Source organism: Citrus sinensis, chromosome 9, assembly GCF_022201045.2.
Source record: "Citrus sinensis cultivar Valencia sweet orange chromosome 9, DVS_A1.0, whole genome shotgun sequence".
Classification (NCBI taxonomy): Eukaryota; Viridiplantae; Streptophyta; class Magnoliopsida; order Sapindales; family Rutaceae; genus Citrus; species Citrus sinensis.
The window spans coordinates 17,739,275-17,766,991 of record NC_068564.1 but is presented as its reverse complement, the minus strand read 5'-3'; the positions used below and the strand labels follow the sequence as shown (position 1 = coordinate 17,766,991).

Sequence of the window (27,717 nt, the reverse complement as noted above, 5' to 3'; positions counted from 1 at the left end):
ATTGACAAGAGATAAGAGGAAGAGAGAGCTACCGATGTTCTTGTTCTGCTCCGCTTTTAGAGACTAAGTAAGAACTAAGAAAAAGTTACAAAAATTTCTTCATTTCTTTCTTTTTTTCTTTTTTAATTTTCAATTATTGATTGGTAATTAGAGTATCAATTTGATGTTCTTTTGTTTGTTTGGCTTGTGTTCACTGTTAGGGCTTTTGCAACCTTCACAATCAAAGCACATTACTCTGTTCCAATGGAAAAAGATCTCCAGGAAAAGAAAAAGATTCAGGAAAATTTGGTGAGTTTTGGTTTCTTTATTTTAATCTTTGGTTTTGTTTAATAGATTGGGCCACTGTTTGGCACATCAGGCATATGGGTATTTTTCTAATTTGTTAGTTGCTAAAGTGTGTGTTGAGAACGGTGATGTATATTTGTTTTTCAAAATGTGGTCACATATTCAATTGACGTAGCCGTTCGTTTATTGTGAATTCAAGAGATTCTGGAAAATATTGTAAGTTATTGGGTTTCTTTCTTTCTATCTTTATTTTTGTTTCAAAAGATTGGTGTACTGTTTGGCTTCAGGGAAACTAAAAGAAATTTGTTAAAATAGAAAAATAACAACAACAAAGGAAAATCAGGCTTTTGGGTATTTCTTATTTGTTTGTTGTTAAGTTGTTTACATGTGCGGTAAGAAAGGACTTGAACATTATTGCTTTTCCAAATGTTGTCACATGTTCTATTGATGTTGGCATTTGTTATTTTTGAATTCAAATCTGGAATAGTGTGTATGGTTATTTTCCAATCAATGTTTTGTAAATCTGCGTGTTAGTTATTGTTACCATATAAGCCTAGAGTGTCTTTGATGTCCCAGTTTACCTATCATGTGAATTTGGTAGTCATTATTTACTTTTATGCTTGTTCTTATTATTAATTCATTTGGCAAGAAAGGAACTTAGAATGAATTTAGTAGTCATTATCTACTTTTATGCTTGTTCTTATTATTAATTCATTTAGCAAGAAAGGAACATAGAATGAATTTGGTAGTCATTATTTACTTTTATGCTTGTTCTTATTATTACTTCATCTGGTAAGAAAGGAACTTATAATTTGTATAGGCATTTTAGGATTAAAGTTAAAGGTTTCACTATACTTGATTAAGTTAAAGCTGCCATATTGTGTCATTGTATATGATGATTTTTTATTTAAGAAATGTGACGATATCCAAATGTTTTAGAATGGATTTGGTAGCAATTCATTGAATATAATATCCATAAGTCATCTAAAGTAGTTTTGTGAATTAATTCTTGTTCAGTTTTTTTTTTTTATCTTTTTTCATTATGTAAACTCATTTGTCAGAAAATGAATAATTTTGGGAAGCTGAGCAATGACATTTCGTTGGATATTTTCTGCCACTTGTTGGTGAAATACTTTTGTGGCTAAAATGTGTGTGTAAAGGGTGGCAGCAACTTATATCCGATCGCATTTTTAGCATAGTCCAGTCTCATAGGAGCGTATTGGTATGAGGATTATTCTTTGAACATATAGGTTTTCCCTTTAATCGTTGTAATTTATGGTACCATGATGATTCCAAAGCTATTACCTATATTCTTATTGAGATTGGAGTTGGTGAGCACTTGATGTTACAATATTGACCTTTTCCAATGGGCTCATTTGCTGTTGTTCAATCACAAGGTTTGTCTTAATCTGACATATACAGACATTGGCATCCACCATCATCAACAAAAAGCCATCTTTAAAGGCCAAGAGATCAATCAGTGAACTTGAGTCTCTCAACATTTCAAGTAAATAAAGGAGGTAGCTTTGATCTTTTTATCCTAGCTCCTACATAGGCTTTGAGTATTTAAGTTTCCATTTGAATTTGACATAATTTTCTAAATACCAAACCCTCAAAGATGGCTTTTTGTTAACCATATACCCTTAAATAACACTCGTATCAAACATGCTAAACACTTTTCAAGTGTATCACTCGTATACTTTAAGTTGACAAAACACTTATGTCGTCCACCAATCTGTTGACTGCCGTTAGCAAGTGTTGACATCATAAGGGTAATCTAGTCTTTTTTAAAACACGACATGTCATATGATATATATTGATAAAAATGACATGTCATCCCATTTATCAGATAATTATTAATAATTGCTAAAAAAAGCTACTTTACAACCGAATTTACTCCTCCAAAATTTAACCTAAATTTTTAAAAATCTACTCCTCCAAGCTTCAACTGGAATTTTTTATGGTATAATATGTATAATTGTAAATAATATGTTGTTAATAAATTTTTATGGTATAATATGGATATTTTTTACGGATAATTGTTAATAATATGTACCATTAATAATTCATATTTTTTAATTAAAAAATGTATTGTTAATAACAAAATAAAAAAAAATTATGTATTGAAAATTTATGTTAATTTTTGGGGTAAATTTATATTTTTACCTCATTTGAGTTTCAACGGCGAAATAGTCAATTTGTGACAATTCTGTTAACTTTCTAACCGAAGTTAACGGGTTGGTGGACGGTAGAAGTGTTTTGTCAACTTAGGGTATACGAGTGATACACTTGAAAAGTGTTGTAGTACGTTTTATATGGGTGTCATTTAAGGGCATATGACTGATAATTTTCCTAAAACATTTATCAGGCAAATACTATCTTACAACTAATATAAGATATATTCCTCTCACATGAACAGTGCATGTGTGGAGTCCACCATTATTCATGTGAGGAGTGTATCTTACATTACTTGTAAGATAAAGGGATCCTATTTATCAAAATATTTTGCACAACAGCTAGCAGATTTAATGAAGGAAAAAAAAAGGTACATGGAAGAGACATCATAAAAGAACAGTAAATCAATTGATTGCATATACTAGGGGTGGGCAAAAAAACCGTAGTGTTAAAAAAACCGAACCGAACCGACGATTTTTTCTAATTCGGTTCGGTTTTTATTTTTTAAAAAAACAGAATATACTGTTTGTAAAAAAAAACAGAAATGTCGGTTCGATATTCGGTTCACTTAGCTGAACCGAAAAACCGAACCGAAAAACCGAATTATTTTTTGATTTTATTCAAATAAAAAATGTGTTAATAATTTTATTCAAATCAAACATGTGTTATTTCTCTTTATAACATTATGATTATGTTTATATAGATGGAGTATTGGAGTTTGGTTATGTATTTTGAAATTTTAATATTTCATATTTTGGGAGTATCTTATTAATAGTTAGTAAGATATTAGTGATAAAATGTGTTTTGAATACTTTGTATTTATTGTTAATATTTGTAATAAAATAAGGATAAATTAATTGTTGAAATTTTTTTTTACATTCATGAGGCCTAATGGACTAAAAAATTAAAAATTAAAAATAAGCCCAATAGGCCCAGAACCGAAAAAACCGAACTGAACCGAACCGATCTGAAAAGAACCGTTTGAGTTCGGTTCTTATTGAGTTCGGTTCTTATTCGGTTTTTTTTTATAAAATAACCGATTTAAATCGGTTCTACTTAATTTCGAAATGAACCGAACCGAACCGTGTCCACCCCTAGCATATACGGGACCCCTAAGGTAAAGTTTACCGATTGAACAAAAAAAGCATGCACCCAAAAAGCCAGTTTTTTATGAAGCCTAGGACCACTAAAACGTACTGCACGGATAAGTTGCACATTGAAAATTAAGAAATTGTGAGAGTTAGGTGTACAAATATTATGAAGATCTAGATGAAAATGCGCACATTTAAAAAAAAATGAACATTAATGGTGTGTTTACTTGTTGGATTGGGGAATCAGAATCCAAAATCAGAAGATTGATGGTGTTTACTTCGTAAATATGGAATTGAAATCGTGGGGCCCACCACTATTTGGGAATGGGGAATGGGAGATTGATTCCCATGGGAAGGTGGGAATGGGTCTCTCATTCTTGGAATTGACCATTTTGCCCTCCCCAAAATTAAAAATGCTCACTTTGTTCTCTTTTATAATTAATTAATATAATATTATAATTAATTAATATATTATGATTAATTAATATATAAATATATTATTAACTATAATTATTAAAAATTATAGTTCTTGAATAAATAATCACAATAATTAATTTATTATTATTATTTTAATTAATTAATTGATATGCTATTATAATAATTATTATAATTAATTCATATATTATTATTAATTAAATAATATATTTATTACTAATAATTAATCTATTAATATATTATTAACAATAATATATTATTGTAATTAATTAATTAATATACTATTATAATAATTATTAATATAATTATTAATATAATTATTATATTTAATTCATATATTATTATTAATTAAATAAATAAATAATTTAATTATTACTACTAATTAATATATTATTAAAAAATAATAATTATTAATTATAATTTTTGAATAAATAATCACAATAATTAATATATTATTTTAATTAAGTAATTAATATTAATATTATTAGTTAATATATTTTTATAATAATTTTTAATATAGTTTTTATAATTAATTAAAAAATTTACAATTAATTAATATATTAGTTAATAATAATTATGACAATGATCCATTAAATACATTTTAGTAATTTGTTACAATCTAATTAATTCCGATTCTGATTTCAAGACAAAGTAAACACATTAATGGCAATCCAACTCATTCCGATTTCGATTCCTACAGTTCAAGTAAACAATTTATTTTGATTCTCATTCTCAATTCTTATTCTAGCCAATTCTCATTCCAACCCATTCTCATTCCTACCCACGTTCCCATTCCTACCCACGTAACTTGAAGACTTAAACTTTGCCGGCTTGAGTTTTTGCGGAATCAGCTGGAAACGTGCACCAGTGGGAGTTGAGGTTCAAGTGCAGCGCTATGAGTAGATGAGTTTAAAGTTCCTTTTTCTCTGAGTTCATTTTCTCAACGTGAGAATTGATAATAGACTAGGGCTCTCTTACTGACTGTAAAGTTAAATCAAGAGTTGAAACTCTTGGTCATCTGGGTTTGTGATTTTTTGTAAAGATTGTACTGTGCAAAGCTAATTCAAGTTGAGGTATAGTGGATTTGCGATTTTTGCAACATTGTACTGGATTTGCAATTTTTGCAAGATTGTACTCTGAATTATGGCATAATATTTGCGGTTCATTTCGCTAAGAATGATTTCTCAAAGACTAATTGAAAAAGACTTCGAGTTACACAATTTCTTCGGCTCTGGGATATCTTGGAAAGTGCAAAGGTGGGCACCCTAGCTATAGCTGTTTCTTTGCATTTATCATACTACGTAGTAGTATTAGTAGTAGTAGTATCCTTATTAACCAAGGGAATAATCTGTGTAGCGAGTGCAGTGCAAGGCACTTGATAGCCGCCACAAGAAATTTGAAAAGTATTAAAAGTATCAAACGTTATTACGGTACTGCTGATATGGCTATATAGTATATATATGAGGGGAGATTGCCACTTTCCCCCCTACAGTAATTCATATATACCATTTCTCCCCCTTCTATTTTTATAATAGTAAAAAACCCTTTGATAGCATAAGTTTACAATATTACCCTTATTTTCAACTAATCTTTTATTTATATTTATTATAAATTAAATAAATCACATGAATAGAAACTAAATAAAAAATTAAGCATTAAAAACAAAAAATATATATTTTGATATGAGATAAAAATTAATAATAATTTTTTTTTCTTGTACTTATTTATTTTGTGAAAATTTTCTTATAATAAATATATAAGAAAATTATTATAAAATGATAAAAAAATATTATAAGAAAACTTGAACAACAAATAAAAATTTATTATAAGATAAATAATAAAATATTTTGCCTATACTTTTTACCTTTAATTTTAAAATATTACAAAATGTTTATTATAAGAAAATGTTCAAAAAATAAATAATTACAACAAAAAAATTTATTATTAATTTTTTTCTCATATCAAAACATATATTTCTTATTTTTAATACTTAATTTTTTTATTTAGTTTCTATTCATGTGATTTATTTAATTTATAATAAATGTAAATAAAAGAGTAATTGAAAATAAGGGTAATATTGTAAACTTATATTGTTATGAGAGTTTTTGGTTATTATAAAAACAGTAGAGAAGTAAATGATTTATGTTGATTAATGTAGGGGGAAAGTGGCAATCCCCCTATATATGAGTGTGACCGATGACATATATGCTAACAGTTAGGGACCTCCAAGTCACTCTTATCTCTGGCAAAACTGTTTCCTTCTAATATTTGGTATCCTCCATAACCCCTTCGTATAAATTTAATACTGACACAAAAAAAGAAGACGGTAATGCTGGTTTGGAGTGCATCATCAGAAATTGTGAAGGTGCTGTCGTGGCAGCTGCAGCATCAAAGAAGCCTTGTCAGGGAGATGTGGAAATTGCTGAGACTTTGACTATTTTAGAAGGTGTGAAGATGGCTGCAGGTGGTCTTTCTCCTCTAATTATAAAGCCAGATTCATAGAGTGTTGGGCACTCTATTCTCATAGGTATCTCTAGTAGAGGAGAGCTGGATTGGATTATTAGTGAAATTAGAACTTTGGTGGATAAAGATAATCAATATAGGGTAGTCTATGCTCCTAGACCTTGTAATTCTGTAGTTTATGGTATAACAAAAATAGTCTTGTCTATTTCGAAATTTCTTATCTGATTAGAGGAGACATTGGAGATTTATTGTAATTGATTTGTTCTTTTCGAATGAAATCATTTGCCAATTAGGGAGGGAAAAAAATAAACAAAAACAAAACAAAGCAACAGGTAGGGAACTAAAATTATTGCTAGATTGCTTTTTGACACATGCATCATATTTGCTGCTGAGTCCTCGATGAATCATATTATGCTGATTATACAATGAATACATGCATATGACATCCACATAAAAATTAATGGGACTTCAGATGATGGAATGATTTATTTGGTAATCTTGTTGCCTTTTTGTTGCAGGATGAGAATCAAGATGGTGAGGATGGATCTCACATCCATTGCTACATGAAGGAAGTTTTTGCAATACATGTGATATGGATATGTTAAAATGTTTGAAATACTCCCGTGGTTTTGATAAAAGTTAATATCTGTTAATGAAAATACGAAAAATTGATAGATTTTTCAAATAATAAGTTAACCACCAAATAAATTAAAAATTTCCATTTTTTTTTTTGTAATCAGAGGACACAATGGGGGGCTGATAATAATTTCTAAATTACAAAAAATATTAAAGAGAAAAGAGTGTGGCTATTTAAGCCCACAAAATAGTTTGTATCTTTATTATTAATTTTTCATTTTTTGTTTTTCTTAATTAATTTGTTTAGTTCTACATATTGGATTGAGCAATCGAATTCTCTTTTATCGATTCAAGTAGAGAGTTTTGAGTTGTGACAAATGGAAAATTACTACACACGTTCCTTGTAAGTTGAGATTGAAATGCTGGAATAAAATTGAATTTCTTATTAAAGTTGTTGAACATAAAATGGAGAAATTTCCATATTAGGTAATTAAGGAGCATTATTACTAACTAGTACACTCCTTGAGTAGGCAAATTATCAAAAAGGGAGGACTTAATATACTCCTCGAGGCTCGGAAGCCGTTGGCTGTCATCATAGCTGTTGTGAAAATTTTAATATACTCGCAAGCGCACGAATCTAGAGATAGAAAAGTGGTAACGAGGTCGATCCCACAGGGATTGTTATAAATTGAAAAGTCTAATTTAAATCTAAAATTAATATTAATTCTAACCTAGTTGAGCAAATTGAGTTTTAAGAGAAATTAAACTAATTAAACTAAGAAAACAATTAAAGTAAATGAGAATTTAATGAGATAAAAATTACCAAGGTTTCGGAATCCACCACTATTCAATTAGTAATTATATAAATATTAATTAATCCCCAATTTTAGAGTGACAACTCGAAATCAATCTATGTCATCTCATGGATATAACAATTAAGCCCAAGTAATTAAATCTAATGTAGGTTCTTTTTCTACTTAATAATACGATATCTAAGTATCCCATGTAAACATATTGAATAACAAAGAGTCAAAGTTTACTAAGCACTCTATGTAAACAATTTAATGAAAGACATAGAGTCAAAGATAATCATGTATAAACTTTATAGATCCAAGCATAGAATTAATCGAATATTAATCCTAACAATCAATAATGCATGACAGAATTGATGAAAAGATTTTATTAACATCCAATTAATCATGTGAAATAAAAACCATAATCATCAAAGAACATATATAGGGAATTAATTAAATAAAAAGATAATTATTTCATTGAATAGGGTTTCATCCTTAACCTCAGTATAAGAAAATTAGCTAGACATACTTGAATTGAGAGCAACACAAAAAATAAAATCAGCCATGAAGCCGAACTGCTGCACTCGTCCTTTTCTCCCCTCTTCTGCCTTGCGTTTTCACTCCACTGGCGGCTCCCCCTTTGCAAAAGCCAAAGTTCGGCTTTTATATCTTTAATCCCTAGCCGAATCCTTGTCAAATAATGATAGCTAGTGAATTGCTCACACAAGCTAAAATCAGCCCACTCTTGCAAAGCCCAATTAGAATTCCTTTTATCCTTCATGTGCTGGCAAAGCTTTTAACTTTGGCTTTATCACGTGTACTTCAAAAAGAATTTTCATTCCTTTTCCACTCATGAAAGTCAAGTGCGGGTCCCTTTCTATTGCTTTCCGCCCCTTTTATCTTCTTTGTCTGCACGTGCATGGCTAAATGAATTGTTGAATTCGGTTTCCTTGTCTTGATTTCCACATGCATGTAAGCATAATTGCTTCCAAGTTAATTAATCTTTAATGCTCACAAATTGAATTTCTTTATGCTCTTTTTATCCATAATCTCTAATTAATTCCCTATTCAATAAACAATACAATTAATTAAAAATAACAAATAAATATAACTAACAATTATTTAATTAATGGTAAAATATGTATGTATTATATGCTCATCAAATACCCCCAAACTTAGATTTTGCTAGTCCTCGAGCAAAACTAAAACTAAAACTAAAACAAATAAAAATAATGAAACAAAAAGTAAATCCTAACTAAACCACTTTCGCAGGTAATCGCGATTGCATTTAGCGTATGCAACAAGCCTTTAAACCCCTAGGCGGCCCTAGTGGACGAGTTATAGTCTCGTGAGGGCTTCAGTGATGATACCCACAAACATCATTTTTTTTTAAAATAATAATAATAATAATAAATTAATTAATTAAATTAAATCAAAAGAACGAAAAACTTTAAATAAACCATGAAAAATAGCCTCAAAGATTGCAAAAATTATATAGCTCAAAGAAAATTTCAAATATTAGCAAAGTTCTAACTTTAATTCAATAGTCAATCCCACCTCTCTTTCGATTCTTGTAGTGTGTGTGTGAAATCAATTCAATCAAATCCATTCCCAAAATCCTCAACATCAATAGCCTTCGCCTCAAACAAAGAACAGAGTAGGTCAAACTAATCTTATCATCTTGATCTCCAATTTTTTCTCTCACAGGCTTTTATGTGCATTTTCTTTTGATTTTTTTTTTCAGCACATGCACTTGATTTTTTTTTTCTTCTCTTTTTTTTTTTTTCAACCATAGTCAGGAGCTTTCACTCTACCCCTTAAGGTAGCCTTCTTCTCATGGTAGATTATCCTCTACATACTTGTGGTACATAGGCCCAAATTACTCAAGGATAGCTTCACTCTTAAGGGTTATAGGTAGCTATTTCTGACTTTGGTGCCCGTGTATACTATTTTGTATTGTGGAGATAAGAATCAAGACAAACAGTCATTTACTCTATCTAAAATTCTCAACTCAGGCTGCGTCAATATCAAATTTCAAGTCAAAATTACGAAAGAATTGATATTAGTACTACTAATATCAATTTCTTAGGATCATGTACATGCTGAGTATCAATAACGATAAAATCAACAGGATAATAAAATTTATCAATCTGTATCAACACATCCTCTATAATACCACGAGGTATTTTCATTGCAAAAATGGGTGCCACCATCACTAATGATTGTTCTAGGGAAACCAAAACGAGACAGAATATTACTCTTCAAGAATTTCACTACAACCCTATGATCATTGGTTTTGCATGGAATAGCTTCAACCCACTTCGACACATAGTCCACTGCAACCAATATATACTGATAACCAAAAGATGGAGGAAAAGGTCCCATGAAATCAATACCCCATACATCGAAGATCTCAACCACAAGAATAGGATTGAGTGGCATCATGTTCCGCTTTGAAATGCTACCCATACGTTGGCACCTATCACACAAAGAACAGAAAATATAAGCGTCATGAAAAAGAGTAGGCCAATAAAAACCACACTGTAAAATTTTTGTTGCTGTCTTTTTAGCACTAAAGTGGCCTCCACAAGCTTGTTCATGGCAAAATGAGATAACACTTTGAATTTCATTATCGGGAACACATCGCCTAATAATCTGATCAGCACAATATTTAAATAAATAGGGATCATCCCAAAAGAAGTCTTTCACTTTAGATAAGAACTTTGTTCTATCTTGCTTAGTCCAGTGCTCTGGGATTTGACCTGTAGCAAGGTAATTAACTATATCAGCAAACCATGGTACGACATTTACACTCATAAGTTGCTCATCTGGGAAAGACTCATTCAAAGGTAAAGATTCTGGAATAAATTTAAGATCAAGGCGAGATAAATGATCTGCCACAACATTTTCAGAACCTTTTTTATCTCTAAATTCAATGTCAAATTCTTGTAAAAGCAACACCCAACGAATCAATCTTGCCTTGGCATCTTTCTTAGTAAACAAATATTTTAAAGCAGCATGATCAGTAAAAATAATCACTTTACAACCTATAAGATAAGATCTGAATTTATCAAGTGCAAACACCACAGCTAGCATTTCTTTTTCTGTAGTTGAATAGTTCAACTGTGCATCATTGAGTGTCATACTAGCATAATAAATCACATAAGGCACACGATCTAATCTTTGTCCTAAAACTGCTCCTACAGCATAATCAGATGCATCACACATAATTTCAAAAGGCAAATCCCAATTAGGTGGCTGAATGATAGGTGAAGAAGTCAACAATTTCTTAAGCTTTGCAAAACCATCAAGACAAGATTCATCAAAGATAAAAGGTGCATCCTTAACAAGTAAATTGCATAAAGGTCTAGAAATTTTACTAAAATCTTTAATGAATCTTCTATAAAAACCAGCATGTCCAAGGAAAGATCTTACTTCTTTTACAGATTTGGGATGTGGAAGATTAGAAATTAAATCCACCTTAGCTTTGTCGACTTCTATTCCTTTGCTGGAAATTATATGACCAAGAACAATACCTTGTTTTACCATGAAGTGACATTTTTCCCAATTTAGAACCAAGTTCTTTTCTTTACATCTCTGCAAAACTAATGTTAGATGCTGCAAACATTCATCAAAAGAATCTCCATAAACAGAAAAATCATCCATGAATACTTCAAGAAATCTCTCAACCATATCAGAAAAAATACTAAGCATGCATCTTTGAAAGGTAGCAGGTGCATTGCATAAACCAAATGGCATTCTCCTATATGCAAAAGTTCCAAATGGACAAGTAAAAGTAGTTTTCTCCTGGTCCTCTGGAGCTATAGGGATCTGATTATAACCTGAATATCCATCTAGAAAACAATAAAACTCATGACCTGCAAGTCTATCAAGCATTTGATCAATAAATGGAAGAGGAAAATGATATTTTCTTGTAAATGAATTCAATTTTCTATAATCAATACAAACACGCCAACCTGTAGTTACTCTAGTGGGAATTAATTCATTATTAGCATTAGTAACTACTGTAATACCAGATTTCTTAGGAACAACTTGCACAGGGCTAACCCAAGAGCTATCTGAAATAGGATAAATAATTCCTGCATCTAATAATTTGATTACTTCAGCTCTTACCACTTCTTTCATGTTAGGATTTAGCCTACGTTGCATCTCCCTAATAGGTTTAGCATTTTCTTCAAGATGAATACGATGCATGCAATCTACTGGATTAATACCTTTAATATCAGCAATGGTCCATCCTATTGCCTCCTTATGCTCTTTTAGAATACCTAACAACTGACCTTTTTGCTCAAGATCGAGGGAAGAAGAAATAATAACAGGTAGAGTGTCAGATTCTCCCAAGAATGCATATTCCAAAGTGTCGGGCAGTGCTTTGAGTTCCAATTTTGGTGGTGCCTCCGCAGGTGGGCCAATTTTCTTCTCAGAATGAGGCAGTAATTCTGACTTTGCCTTCCATTTAGTTGTGTCCGTAATTAGAGGTGCATCAAGTAAAGCGCTGACTTCTGCAATTGCACTGTCATCATTAAAAGATAAATCAGGATGAGTTAGACATGCCTCTAATGGATCATCATTATGATTTGAAATGAATGAATCTTCTACTAATTCCTCTATCATATTCGCGTCAACAAATTCATCTTCTTCTTGTGGCTGCTTGGTAACATTAAAAATATTCAATTCCATGGTCATATTACCAAAAGATAGCTGCATGTTTCCATTCCTGCAATTAATAAGAGCATCAGCTGTAGCTAAGAAAGGACGACCTAGAATAACTGGAGTGTGTTTCTTAGGATCATGTACATGCTGAGTATCAATAACGATAAAATCAACAGGATAATAAAATTTATCAATCTGTATCAACACATCCTCTATAATACCACGAGGTATTTTCATTGCAAAAATGGGTGCCACCATCACTAATGATTGTTCTAGGGAAACCAAAACGAGACAGAATATTACTCTTCAAGAATTTCACTACAACCCTATGATCATTGGTTTTGCATGGAATAGCTTCAACCCACTTCGACACATAGTCCACTGCAACCAATATATACTGATAACCAAAAGATGGAGGAAAAGGTCCCATGAAATCAATACCCCATACATCGAAGATCTCAACCACAAGAATAGGATTGAGTGGCATCATGTTCCGCTTTGAAATGCTACCCATACGTTGGCACCTATCACACAAAGAACAGAAAATATAAGCGTCATGAAAAAGAGTAGGCCAATAAAAACCACACTGTAAAATTTTTGTTGCTGTCTTTTTAGCACTAAAGTGGCCTCCACAAGCTTGTTCATGGCAAAATGAGATAACACTTTGAATTTCATTATCGGGAACACATCGCCTAATAATCTGATCAGCACAATATTTAAATAAATAGGGATCATCCCAAAAGAAGTCTTTCACTTTAGATAAGAACTTTGTTCTATCTTGCTTAGTCCAGTGCTCTGGGATTTGACCTGTAGCAAGGTAATTAACTATATCAGCAAACCATGGTACGACATTTACACTCATAAGTTGCTCATCTGGGAAAGACTCATTCAAAGGTAAAGATTCTGGAATAAATTTAAGATCAAGGCGAGATAAATGATCTGCCACAACATTTTCAGAACCTTTTTTATCTCTAAATTCAATGTCAAATTCTTGTAAAAGCAACACCCAACGAATCAATCTTGCCTTGGCATCTTTCTTAGTAAACAAATATTTTAAAGCAGCATGATCAGTAAAAATAATCACTTTACAACCTATAAGATAAGATCTGAATTTATCAAGTGCAAACACCACAGCTAGCATTTCTTTTTCTGTAGTTGAATAGTTCAACTGTGCATCATTGAGTGTCATACTAGCATAATAAATCACATAAGGCACACGATCTAATCTTTGTCCTAAAACTGCTCCTACAGCATAATCAGATGCATCACACATAATTTCAAAAGGCAAATCCCAATTAGGTGGCTGAATGATAGGTGAAGAAGTCAACAATTTCTTAAGCTTTGCAAAACCATCAAGACAAGATTCATCAAAGATAAAAGGTGCATCCTTAACAAGTAAATTGCATAAAGGTCTAGAAATTTTACTAAAATCTTTAATGAATCTTCTATAAAAACCAGCATGTCCAAGGAAAGATCTTACTTCTTTTACAGATTTGGGATGTGGAAGATTAGAAATTAAATCCACCTTAGCTTTGTCGACTTCTATTCCTTTGCTGGAAATTATATGACCAAGAACAATACCTTGTTTTACCATGAAGTGACATTTTTCCCAATTTAGAACCAAGTTCTTTTCTTTACATCTCTGCAAAACTAATGTTAGATGCTGCAAACATTCATCAAAAGAATCTCCATAAACAGAAAAATCATCCATGAATACTTCAAGAAATCTCTCAACCATATCAGAAAAAATACTAAGCATGCATCTTTGAAAGGTAGCAGGTGCATTGCATAAACCAAATGGCATTCTCCTATATGCAAAAGTTCCAAATGGACAAGTAAAAGTAGTTTTCTCCTGGTCCTCTGGAGCTATAGGGATCTGATTATAACCTGAATATCCATCTAGAAAACAATAAAACTCATGACCTGCAAGTCTATCAAGCATTTGATCAATAAATGGAAGAGGAAAATGATCTTTTCTTGTAAATGAATTCAATTTTCTATAATCAATACAAACACGCCAACCTGTAGTTACTCTAGTGGGAATTAATTCATTATTAGCATTAGTAACTACTGTAATACCAGATTTCTTAGGAACAACTTGCACAGGGCTAACCCAAGAGCTATCTGAAATAGGATAAATAATTCCTGCATCTAATAATTTGATTACTTCAGCTCTTACCACTTCTTTCATGTTAGGATTTAGCCTACGTTGCATCTCCCTAATAGGTTTAGCATTTTCTTCAAGATGAATACGATGCATGCAATCTACTGGATTAATACCTTTAATATCAGCAATGGTCCATCCTATTGCCTCCTTATGCTCTTTTAGAATACCTAACAACTGACCTTTTTGCTCAAGATCGAGGGAAGAAGAAATAATAACAGGTAGAGTGTCAGATTCTCCCAAGAATGCATATTCCAAAGTGTCGGGCAGTGCTTTGAGTTCCAATTTTGGTGGTGCCTCCGCAGGTGGGCCAATTTTCTTCTCAGAATGAGGCAGTAATTCTGACTTTGCCTTCCATTTAGTTGTGTCCGTAATTAGAGGTGCATCAAGTAAAGCGCTGACTTCTGCAATTGCACTGTCATCATTAAAAGATAAATCAGGATGAGTTAGACATGCCTCTAATGGATCATCATTATGATTTGAAATGAATGAATCTTCTACTAATTCCTCTATCATATTCGCGTCAACAAATTCATCTTCTTCTTGTGGCTGCTTGGTAACATTAAAAATATTCAATTCCATGGTCATATTACCAAAAGATAGCTGCATGTTTCCATTCCTGCAATTAATAAGAGCATCAGCTGTAGCTAAGAAAGGACGACCTAGAATAACTGGAGTGTGTTTCTTAGGATCATGTACATGCTGAGTATCAATAACGATAAAATCAACAGGATAATAAAATTTATCAATCTGTATCAACACATCCTCTATAATACCACGAGGTATTTTCATTGCAAAAATGGGTGCCACCATCACTAATGATTGTTCTAGGGAAACCAAAACGAGACAGAATATTACTCTTCAAGAATTTCACTACAACCCTATGATCATTGGTTTTGCATGGAATAGCTTCAACCCACTTCGACACATAGTCCACTGCAACCAATATATACTGATAACCAAAAGATGGAGGAAAAGGTCCCATGAAATCAATACCCCATACATCGAAGATCTCAACCACAAGAATAGGATTGAGTGGCATCATGTTCCGCTTTGAAATGCTACCCATACGTTGGCACCTATCACACAAAGAACAGAAAATATAAGCGTCATGAAAAAGAGTAGGCCAATAAAAACCACACTGTAAAATTTTTGTTGCTGTCTTTTTAGCACTAAAGTGGCCTCCACAAGCTTGTTCATGGCAAAATGAGATAACACTTTGAATTTCATTATCGGGAACACATCGCCTAATAATCTGATCAGCACAATATTTAAATAAATAGGGATCATCCCAAAAGAAGTCTTTCACTTTAGATAAGAACTTTGTTCTATCTTGCTTAGTCCAGTGCTCTGGGATTTGACCTGTAGCAAGGTAATTAACTATATCAGCAAACCATGGTACGACATTTACACTCATAAGTTGCTCATCTGGGAAAGACTCATTCAAAGGTAAAGATTCTGGAATAAATTTAAGATCAAGGCGAGATAAATGATCTGCCACAACATTTTCAGAACCTTTTTTATCTCTAAATTCAATGTCAAATTCTTGTAAAAGCAACACCCAACGAATCAATCTTGCCTTGGCATCTTTCTTAGTAAACAAATATTTTAAAGCAGCATGATCAGTAAAAATAATCACTTTACAACCTATAAGATAAGATCTGAATTTATCAAGTGCAAACACCACAGCTAGCATTTCTTTTTCTGTAGTTGAATAGTTCAACTGTGCATCATTGAGTGTCATACTAGCATAATAAATCACATAAGGCACACGATCTAATCTTTGTCCTAAAACTGCTCCTACAGCATAATCAGATGCATCACACATAATTTCAAAAGGCAAATCCCAATTAGGTGGCTGAATGATAGGTGAAGAAGTCAACAATTTCTTAAGCTTTGCAAAACCATCAAGACAAGATTCATCAAAGATAAAAGGTGCATCCTTAACAAGTAAATTGCATAAAGGTCTAGAAATTTTACTAAAATCTTTAATGAATCTTCTATAAAAACCAGCATGTCCAAGGAAAGATCTTACTTCTTTTACAGATTTGGGATGTGGAAGATTAGAAATTAAATCCACCTTAGCTTTGTCGACTTCTATTCCTTTGCTGGAAATTATATGACCAAGAACAATACCTTGTTTTACCATGAAGTGACATTTTTCCCAATTTAGAACCAAGTTCTTTTCTTTACATCTCTGCAAAACTAATGTTAGATGCTGCAAACATTCATCAAAAGAATCTCCATAAACAGAAAAATCATCCATGAATACTTCAAGAAATCTCTCAACCATATCAGAAAAAATACTAAGCATGCATCTTTGAAAGGTAGCAGGTGCATTGCATAAACCAAATGGCATTCTCCTATATGCAAAAGTTCCAAATGGACAAGTAAAAGTAGTTTTCTCCTGGTCCTCTGGAGCTATAGGGATCTGATTATAACCTGAATATCCATCTAGAAAACAATAAAACTCATGACCTGCAAGTCTATCAAGCATTTGATCAATAAATGGAAGAGGAAAATGATCTTTTCTTGTAAATGAATTCAATTTTCTATAATCAATACAAACACGCCAACCTGTAGTTACTCTAGTGGGAATTAATTCATTATTAGCATTAGTAACTACTGTAATACCAGATTTCTTAGGAACAACTTGCACAGGGCTAACCCAAGAGCTATCTGAAATAGGATAAATAATTCCTGCATCTAATAATTTGATTACTTCAGCTCTTACCACTTCTTTCATGTTAGGATTTAGCCTACGTTGCATCTCCCTAATAGGTTTAGCATTTTCTTCAAGATGAATACGATGCATGCAATCTACTGGATTAATACCTTTAATATCAGCAATGGTCCATCCTATTGCCTCCTTATGCTCTTTTAGAATACCTAACAACTGACCTTTTTGCTCAAGATCGAGGGAAGAAGAAATAATAACAGGTAGAGTGTCAGATTCTCCCAAGAATGCATATTCCAAAGTGTCGGGCAGTGCTTTGAGTTCCAATTTTGGTGGTGCCTCCGCAGGTGGGCCAATTTTCTTCTCAGAATGAGGCAGTAATTCTGACTTTGCCTTCCATTTAGTTGTGTCCGTAATTAGAGGTGCATCAAGTAAAGCGCTGACTTCTGCAATTGCACTGTCATCATTAAAAGATAAATCAGGATGAGTTAGACATGCCTCTAATGGATCATCATTATGATTTGAAATGAATGAATCTTCTACTAATTCCTCTATCATATTCGCGTCAACAAATTCATCTTCTTCTTGTGGCTGCTTGGTAACATTAAAAATATTCAATTCCATGGTCATATTACCAAAAGATAGCTGCATGTTTCCATTCCTGCAATTAATAAGAGCATCAGCTGTAGCTAAGAAAGGACGACCTAGAATAACTGGAGTGTGTTTCTTAGGATCATGTACATGCTGAGTATCAATAACGATAAAATCAACAGGATAATAAAATTAATCAATCTGTATCAACACATCCTCTATAATACCACGAGGTATTTTCATTGACCTATCAGCAAGTTGCAAAATAATAGAAGTTGGCTTTAATTCCCCTAGTCCAAGTTGCATGTAAACAGAGTAAGGCAAGAGATTAACACTAGCGCCTAAATCCAATAATGCTTTATCAAAACATTGGTTCCCTATAACACATGAGATAGTAGGAGAACCAGGGTCCTTAAATTTTGGTGGCATTTTACATTGAAGTAAATTGCTAGTTTGTTCAGTTAAAAACGCCTTTTTAGTGACATGCAAATTTCTCTTTTTAGTGCATAAATCTTTCAAAAACTTTGCATATGAAGGAACTTGCTTAATAGCATCGAGTAAAGGGATGTTTATACTTACCTGTTTGAAGATTTCCATAATCTCACCTGTTGAAGTCCCTTTCTTTACCTTTGTTAACCTTTGAGGAAAAGGAGCCTTGGGAATGTAAGCTGGCGGGCCACTCTCTTCAGGATCATTTGGTGATGAGTCTTGTGATGGGACTGAATCTGAAGAAGTAGGCTCAGATATCTTCCTTGTTTGAACCTCTACTTTGTTGTCAAATAATTTTCCTCTTCTCAAGGTCATAACAGATTTTGCTTCTTCATGTTGATGGCTTGAACTCGATCCAACTTCGTGCACTCCTTTGGGATTAGGAATTGGTTGACTTGGAAATTTTCCTTTTTCTCTCTCAGCTACAGTAGTTGCTAATTGACCCAATTGATGTTCAAGCTTTAGAATAGCTTGAGTGTTTGACTGAAAAGCTTGTTGGGTTGACTGAATGAAACTTTGAAGTGTATCCTCTAAAGAAGGCTTTCTTTGTTGGGGTGCAACAAATTGAGACATAGGTTGTTGGGCAGGAGGATATACTTGGTTAGAAGGGACAAATTGTTGATTGGGCATGTTAAATTGTTGTCCTCCTTGGTTTGACAAAGGTTGATTTTGTTTCCAAGAAAAATTAGGGTGATTCTTCCAATTAGGATTATATGTGGATGAATATGGACTATTGGAGGTTTTCTCATATGATTGTAAGGCATGTACCTGCTCAGAATAAGCCTCTTGATAGGCTGGTAATGATGGACAATTCTGTGCTGTATGAGACACGTTAGAACAAATAGCACAAACCTCATTAGCTACACTAGGATGATGATTCATTGATTGGTTCAGAGCTAAGGCATCTACTTTCCTAGAAAGCGTAGCTAGAGTGGCTTTCACATCAAAGTCATCCTTAACTTCATATAACCCCTTTCTAGAAACTTGAGATGATTTTTCTCTTTGATTTGAAAAATCCCACTGTTGAGAATTCTCAGAAAGTGAATTAAAGAAATCCCATGCAGCCCCTTCATGTAAGTTCAAAAATCTCCCACCATTCATAGACTCTACCATATGACGATTTGACATGGTTAAACCGTTATAAAAGCATTGTATAAGTCTCCATTTTTCAAAACCATGGTGGGGACACTTGAGGAGTAAATCATTGAATCTTTCCCAACACTCGTAAAATTGCTCACCCTCTCTTTGATAAAAATCACTTATCTCTCTCCTAAGGGCATTTGTTTTAGACATAGGGAAAAACTTGGTGAGAAACTTATTACTCAATTCATCCCATGTACTAATAGATCCAGCAGGAAGTGAATTCAACCAAGCTTTTGCTTTGTTTTTTAATGAGAAAGGGAACATACGAAGCTTAATTGACTCATCATTAAAATTTTGAAAACGAAATGTAGAGCATATGTCAAGAAATTCCTTAATGTGCAAATATGGATCCTCTCTCTCTAACCCATGGAAAGATGGTAAAAGTTGAATGACAGAGGGCTTGAGTTCAAAGTGTGTTGCTGTGGTTTGTGGCAACACAATACAAGATGGTTGGTTGGCTGCAAGTGGTGAAAAATATTCTCTAAGGGTTTTCTCTGCTTGCACTGGTGGAAGTATTGGCAATAGTCTATTTGGGTCATCCATCACTTCTAAAGAACTAGTTTGACTACTATCAATTTTCGACTCTCTTTTAACCAAACGATTTGTTAAATCACGTTCCCAAACACTCATAAACTAACTAGACAAGGAAAGAAAGAAAAACAAAATAAAATAAAACAAATCAACAATAATAAAAAATAAATAAAAGAAATCAAACAACCAAACAATGAATTTAAAGACAAATAAAATTTTTTTTTTTTTGTGTTTTTTTTTTTAATTAAAAAAAAATATAAAAGACAATCTAAATTATAACTAGTGGAAGAATCAAATCAACCTAGATTAAACTGACTTTCTAGCACAATCCCCGGCAACGGCGCCAAAAACTTGTTGTGAAAATTTTAATATACTCGCAAGCGCACGAATCTAGAGATAGAATAGTGGTAACGAGGTCGATCCCACAGGGATTGTTATAAATTAAAAAGTCTAATTTAAATCTAAAATTAATATTAATTCTAACCTAGTTGAGCAAATTGAGTTTTTAAGAGAAATCAAACTAATTAAACTAAGGAAGCAATTAAAGTAAATGAGAATTTAATGAGATAAAAATTACCAAGGTTTCGGAATCCACCACTATTCAATTAGTAATTATATAAATATTAATTAATCCCCAATTTTAGAGTGACAACTCGAAATCAATCTATGTCATCTCATGGATATAACAATTAAGCCCAAGTAATTAAATCTAATGTAGGTTCTTTTTCTACTTAATAATACGATATCTAAGTATCCCATGTAAACATATTGAATAACAAAGAGTCAAAGTTTACTAAGCACTCTATGTAAACAATTTAATGAAAGACATAGAGTCAAAGATAATCATGTATAAACTTTATAGATCCAAGCATAGAATTAATCGAATATTAATCCTAACAATCAATAATGCATGACAGAATTGATGAAAAGATTTTATTAACATCCAATTAATCATGTGAAATAAAAACCATAATCATCAAAGAACATATATAGGGAATTAATTAAATAAAAAGATAATTATTTCATTGAATAGGGTTTCATCCTTAACCTCAGTATAAGAAAATTAGCTAGACATACTTGAATTGAGAGCAACACAAAAAATAAAATCAGCCATGAAGCCGAACTGCTGCACTCGTCCTTTTCTCCCCTCTTCTGCCTTGCGTTTTCACTCCACTGGCGGCTCCCCCTTTGCAAAAGCCAAAGTTCGGCTTTTATATCTTTAATCCCTAGCCGAATCCTTGTCAAATAATGATAGCTAGTGAATTGCTCACACAAGCTAAAATCAGCCCACTCTTGCAAAGCCCAATTAGAATTCCTTTTATCCTTCATGTGCTGGCAAAGCTTTTAACTTTGGCTTTATCACGTGTACTTCAAAAAGAATTTTCATTCCTTTTCCACTCATGAAAGTCAAGTGCGGGTCCCTTTCTATTGCTTTCCGCCCCTTTTATCTTCTTTGTCTGCACGTGCATGGCTAAATGAATTGTTGAATTCGGTTTCCTTGTCTTGATTTCCACATGCATGTAAGCATAATTGCTTCCAAGTTAATTAATCTTTAATGCTCACAAATTGAATTTCTTTATGCTCTTTTTATCCATAATCTCTAATTAATTCCCTATTCAATAAACAATACAATTAATTAAAAATAACAAATAAATATAACTAACAATTATTTAATTAATGGTAAAATATGTATGTATTATATGCTCATCAATAGCTGTACATCAAAGGAACCATTCTGGCACAGTTAAGAGAAGCCCTTGTGAAAGATGCTGAAAATGGATTTGGGGAGAGGCATTCCTTGTTTAGGCGCTTCCATGCATCTGAAATCTTATCCATGGCATGCTTGTGTGCATCTTCAGCCGTTAAGTCTCGGTGTTCCATCATGTAGTAATATATATATGATCCATCTTTGCCGCCTTGATTTTCATCCTGCAGGAGTACAGTAATTTATAATTATTTCCATCATAAACTGTACAAGTTCATGAGCAGTGATCAGAAAAAACTTCATTTTTTGGATCATCTAATGGACACATGGTGATCGCAGAAACGGCATATGATCATGTGTCCTGCCCCCCAAGCATGTGACCATACACTTTGTATACGTTACCTTAGCACTTCCCAAGTCATCCCAAATTCGAAGAATTGTTGCGACGGATGATACAATGGGTGGGTTGCTGTCAATGAGTTGCACTGTTTCATTGGTGATGCCATGACCCAGGAGAAAGAAAATGTGCACAAGTACCAAGTGTACCCCTGAACTAACAATCCCATTTTCCAAGTACTCTTCAGCCTTAGGCAAGTGCCCGGAAGCAAACCATTTTGCCTCTATTAGGAACGCGTTGCACAAACTTCCCCACTGGTGGTACACTCAACATAATTAATATCAATGAATTAATTAGATTACAATCTTGTTAATTACACACACACACATATATGAATGTGTCTGTGTGTGTATAGATACACACACCCCAAGCGGACGCCCTCATTTTTTTTTTATGCAAACACGTTGTTAAATAATGTAGTTGAATAGATTCAATATATATATATATGTGTGTGTGTTATTAAACCACATAGTTTTATATTGCATTGAAAACTACCTCTATTAAAACATATATATATATATATATAGAGTGCTGTTCCAATCCGGAATCCCAGATTGGAACAATGTCCGGGAGAGAGGCTGGTGGCCTTTGGATTCAAATCCAAAGGCCACCTGTGGCTGCACATGGTGGAGCCCACCATGTGCAGCCAAACCAAAACAATTAATAGAGTGCTGTTCCAATCAAGGACTCCCGGATTGGAACAGCCTCCTATATATATATATATATATATATGTATGTATGTATGTATGTATGTATGTATGTATGTATGTATATGTGTGTGTGTATAAAATACTAATTTTATACCGCCTTTCGCAAGGAGTGCACAGGGTTATACCCATGCTCCTTGTACACCTTGTTGCTGATTTCATTAGTGATATCGTTAAGAGCCTTGAAACATATCTTCATGTACTCTGGCAATTGATCAATGTCCCCAAGATCCCATCTATAATAAAAATAAGGGAAGGAATTCGAGAATAAATAAGAGGTATCATATTAGCCATATAACAAGTAAATCATTTATTTTAAGAACTATCATGGAAGTTATATTAAATCCGAATACATGTGTCATACATGCATTATCTAGTTGTATTACCTCTAATGTATTATAAAATGAATTTCTTCAATAGAAGAGATACAAAAAAAAAAAAAAACAAAAGATAAAAAAATTCATTAATAATATTATCATTAATTTTTTGGTTACTAATTAATTCCGACCTTTTTAGTACAGGGCACACATTAAAATTTAAGAAGATATATCGTACCTATTAATGGCTTCTGTGAAAAGGGTGAGGGCATCGAGTGCTCCACAAACATCAAAAATGTCGTCAATAATGTAGACGAAGGAGATGGGTTTTGTGAGCTCTATCCTTTGCCACGACAAGTTTGGATCCGTGAAACATGCCATTGACCACACATACCATTTAACTGGTTGCTCTCTTGCAAATTCCAACTTCTTAGCCAAACCGAGCTCTCTCCACCAACTAACATATTTTAAACATGTTACCATATGACAATATAAGGCTAAATGCCCTTTACTAGCTTCCTTATTGCTTTGTTTAATAATCCATTACATCCCTATAGTTTATAAAATATCCCATTGCATCAATGTCTCTCAATTTTTATACAATTTGACGGCTTATCCTTTATTGGATAATTGAAATGAATTTAAAAAAAAAGTTGTGATTTGAATAATAGTGAGAGATAATTAATTTTTTCTTTTATTATCAATCATTCCCAGATAAATAATTCACAAATGATTTATGTTATTCATTTGTATTATTCAGATTTATCTGGTATAAAACTATCAAATTGAGCAAAAAATATGAGAATCAAGAGCGTGTCTTGGATTCAAACTATAAGGCTGTTTGAGCATTATTCACTCCAAATTATATTTAGTTTTAAACCAAAATTAGCTGACCTGGATATTTGCACAATTTCCTTTTGGTGTAAGGATTGGACCAATTTGAAATCCATATTCGCTAGTTCTTGCAAATCCAGTATCCAAATATATTCACTGCCTTGAAAATTGCCATGGAAAAAGTTTTTGGCCGGGGACAAGCTTTTGCGATAGGGATGCAGCAACAGATGCTCAACTACTCCCGCTAGATCATAATTAGCAAGATGTGTCGCACTAAAGTGTCCAGCTTCATCAAGCCCATCTTCTCCTCCAATACTTAGCTGTGAGGCCTCGTATAAGCTCATCAATCCATTGATGTCTTCACTTATATTCTGTTTAAACTCCCCTTCTTTGTTTCTGAACCTGTTAAAAACATCTGTTTGACCCCAATTTTAAAGTCAATTAAGTTCAATTTGATCGATTAGAGTACTCATATGTCAAAGAGTTGGCAGAAAATTAAATGCACACACATATACACAGACCTGCAGACACATAGTAACCTTGTTGTCTCAACAGTCGAAAGCGAAGGGCAACCTCTTGAAGGTCATTATAGCGATCACCATCAGTGAAAAATATGCTATACTGCCTTCGTAGAATTAGTTCAATCTCATCTTGAAAATAGTAATCAATCCCTAGGCGTTGAACGACATCAATCATGGCCAATCCTTCAAAAGAATCGTCATCTCCTAGTTTGATAAGTATGTGCTTGATTACCTCCAGTTTTTTCGCATGCTTAATGTGAATGTCGTCCTACATAAGATAAGAGACAGAGCATTAAACACTTTCCCATAAGGTGCCTGACAATTATGAAATAAGAAACAAGAAATATTATTAAACCACATAGTTTAATAGCATTTCCGAACTTTAATAAAGTTCAAAATCTTAAATCAGATCAGCAATATATACGTTTATATATGTGGCTCACATTAAAGTTACTGGAGTGTTCACTGGGATAAGTGAAACGTTTCAACCGGGCAGAAACACCTATGTTATCATTAATGTTGCCCTTTTTATTATTAGGCAGCAAAGAATTAATGTTATTGAGGTTTCGGTTGCCAACTTTTGATATGTGTTTTGGAATAACTTGAATGTGGGATGAATCAGACGAAATATCTTTGGAAGAGAAAGCCATGGAAAGTGTGTATTCGTGGAAATAGCTAATCTTGACAGAAAAGAGAGAATTGGTTCTAATAAGTTGAGAATATGAAGAATAAGTGAAGCGATCTTTGGAAGAGAAAGCCATGGAAAACATGTACTTATGGAAATAGCTAATCTTGACAGAGAAGAAAGAATTGGTTCTAATAGCTCGGGAATATGAAGAATAAATGAAGCAATTATAGAACACATTTCCCGTCGAAGTAGAATGGATTTATCCACGTGCTTTTCTTAGGAAGCGAAAAGGCCACATGGGTACGCCTTAGTTAGGATAAATGCTCGCTTTAAGTCTTCATTTTGACTCTGTTTAATTTTTATATTTAAAAAAAAAAACCTCAAAACACCCTTATATTTAACTATATTATGTTCTTACTTTTATTTTTCTTTACTTTTACAATAATACCCTTGCAATAATATTCTTTACATTAATTTATTTATTTATAAGAATTTAATTAGCACATTAACCGATAAATATTAGTATGAAAGAACTAATATTTTTTAAACCCTTGCTAATAATTTGTTTATAAATAAATTAATAGCAGCTAACTTAAGCATGTCTAGTTTGCTTGGGATAATTTTTACTAGTAGTTATTTTATAAAAAATTAATTTACCAAATTAATCTAAAAGTAAAATAATAACGTAAAAATTTGTGGAAATTTTTATGTTATTTTTAAAGCTAATTTGGTAAATTAACATCTTTTTTTTTTTTAATTAATTTCCTCAAGAAGGCAAGAATATTGTTGTAAGGGTATTGTTACAAAAGGAAAGAAAAAATAAGGGTAGAAGTGTAACATATTTAACTGTGAGGGTGTATTGAAATTTTTTCTTTTTAAATATAAGAATAAAAAAGACACTTAACTCAAAATATAAGAACTAAACAAGTATTTACCCCTCAATTATAAGACAAATTAAATATAATAATTAGACACCATCAATTAATCAAAAACTCTAGCCGCCACCGCCAGTTCCCTTTATGCCACCATCTTCTTATTTACTTTCTATAGAACAATTAAAAACACTTTTTACATTCTTCATATACACTATCTTCTCTCCTACATTTTGTAGGTGCTACATATTCTAAATATTTTCTTAATAAAATTTCATCTCAAATGATGTAATATTCATTCACTAATTGGCAAAATTATGTAACTAATTCACACATAATTTATAAAAAATCATCAACCACTTTATGAATAAAATCACATTATTTGCAATGAAATGTGAGATCAAATTTTTCTCTTTACTACTTTCGAACTTATTTTAATTTTTTTTTACCAAGTAAATGATATATACTTATAAATTCATATCAGGTGAGTAATGGGTCCAAGGGCTTTGGCAAGTGTGGGTTTTGCCATTTTATATGTTTATGATCACTTTTATCTACTGAGCGATAATGTATCAGTCTATAAGAGGAGTACTTGATTGATATCAATTTATTTTAATATAAAATATTAAATATTAAAAGCGTTTTCATTTTTTTTTCAGAAGCTGTGGCACATGCTGGTCCCTTAAAAGATCCGCTACTAGGAAGGAGTTTTGGTGCCTATTATTGAATATATGGATGCATGGTCATTTTGTCAAACTATGGAAATGTATCTTTTTTTTTTTTTTCATTTTAGGAATGCAAAACAATCAGAACACATTTATTTTTTAGTCTTGATTGCTCATGGCACAAGCACGATACTATCGTGATGTGGAGGCTGCCGCATGTCTTATAATCTAAGTGCTCATTTGCTATGATTTATTTGCCAGTCGAGAATATCTCTTTGAATTTAAAATTTTCTTTTCCTCTTATGTCGTTTGATTGTAATTGGAAACTTAAAAAAAAAAAGTTAGATGCTTTCTTATAAGAAAAATGATAAACTTACAAGCTTCGTGTTTATATAGGGAAATCAGATCGAGTATCTGCGTGTTTTTTATTTTTCTTATTCATATCTTTTAAGCTGAGGTTTATTGTGTTTAAAACTATTATCGTGTAATCGACTTTTTTTTTTTTAACGTTGGAGTATTTTTAACGTTAGAGTATTTTTATTTTTAAATGCTTTTAGTAAGTCTTAGTGGTACAAAAATACTATATTCATAAAAAAAGGTGTACACCTTGCTTGCGAGAGGAAGTTCTAGTCAGCAAAAATACTACTATTGACAATGACATGGATATGGATGTGATTGTTTATTAGTGATTATAAAAATTAAAGTAATAAAAAAAAATAAAGATCTTCTACATATTTGAGTTTACAAAGATTTCGCGTTTGTATGTAAATATACATAACTAATGATGTACACATTTTTTTCAGGAAAAAAAAATAATGTTATGTGCATGTGGCTTTTAAAATATTTAAAAACTAAGCAACACTAACACAAGTGAAGGGGGCTTTTCTTATTATAATATGTTGTGTAATAAAATTGATTTATTTTTAATTATACAGCTCTGTAAATGTTTACAGAATCCATACTTTAGAAAACATCCCAAGTCC

General features: G+C 32.3%; 2 protein-coding genes and 1 non-coding gene across 8 annotated transcripts in view; 1 reads left to right on the top strand and 2 right to left on the bottom strand.

The window, feature by feature from the left end:
- Positions 1-27,717, bottom strand: part of LOC112496168 (paired amphipathic helix protein Sin3-like 3) — a 75,207-nt gene that overhangs the window by 13,334 nt on the left and 34,156 nt on the right. The gene's annotated exons all lie outside the window — the stretch shown is intronic.
- LOC127899691 ((3S,6E)-nerolidol synthase 1-like) lies at positions 8,269-25,451 on the bottom strand. 4 transcript variants are annotated; one of them, XM_052433286.1, is made up of 8 exons: positions 25,013-25,440; positions 24,570-24,837; positions 24,109-24,463; positions 23,453-23,671; positions 22,995-23,133; positions 22,196-22,444; positions 21,809-22,017; positions 8,269-8,883 (listed from the first exon to the last, which is right to left on the bottom strand). In XM_052433286.1, exons 1-8 carry the CDS (start codon positions 25,337-25,339, stop codon positions 8,859-8,861), a joined length of 1,791 nt encoding a protein of 596 aa, XP_052289246.1. In that variant the 5' UTR covers positions 25,340-25,440; the 3' UTR covers positions 8,269-8,858. The 4 variants fall into 4 exon arrangements, with proteins under 4 accessions (XP_052289246.1, XP_052289245.1, XP_052289248.1 ...); XM_052433285.1 differs by lacking the exon at positions 8,269-8,883 and adding an exon at positions 21,086-21,700; XM_052433288.1 differs by lacking the exons at positions 8,269-8,883; positions 22,196-22,444 and adding an exon at positions 21,086-21,700 and having other exon boundaries at positions 25,013-25,451.
- Positions 19,586-19,692, top strand: LOC127900134 (small nucleolar RNA R71). The gene has a single exon (XR_008052155.1). It is a non-coding gene; the product is annotated as a small nucleolar RNA R71 (small nucleolar RNA).

Excerpts from the sequence above, each read along its gene's own strand:
- LOC127899691 (XM_052433286.1), bottom strand. The coding sequence starts at position 25,339 with ATGTTTTCCATGGCTTTCTCTTCCAAAGATCGCTTCACTTATTCTTCA. Across the intron at positions 24,838-25,012 it reads AACACTCCAGTAACTTTAAT|GACGACATTCACATTAAGCA; the intron begins GTGAGCCACATA and ends TATCTTATGTAG. Across the intron at positions 23,672-24,108 it reads GAAATTGTGCAAATATCCAG|TTGGTGGAGAGAGCTCGGTT; the intron begins GTCAGCTAATTT and ends AAAATATGTTAG.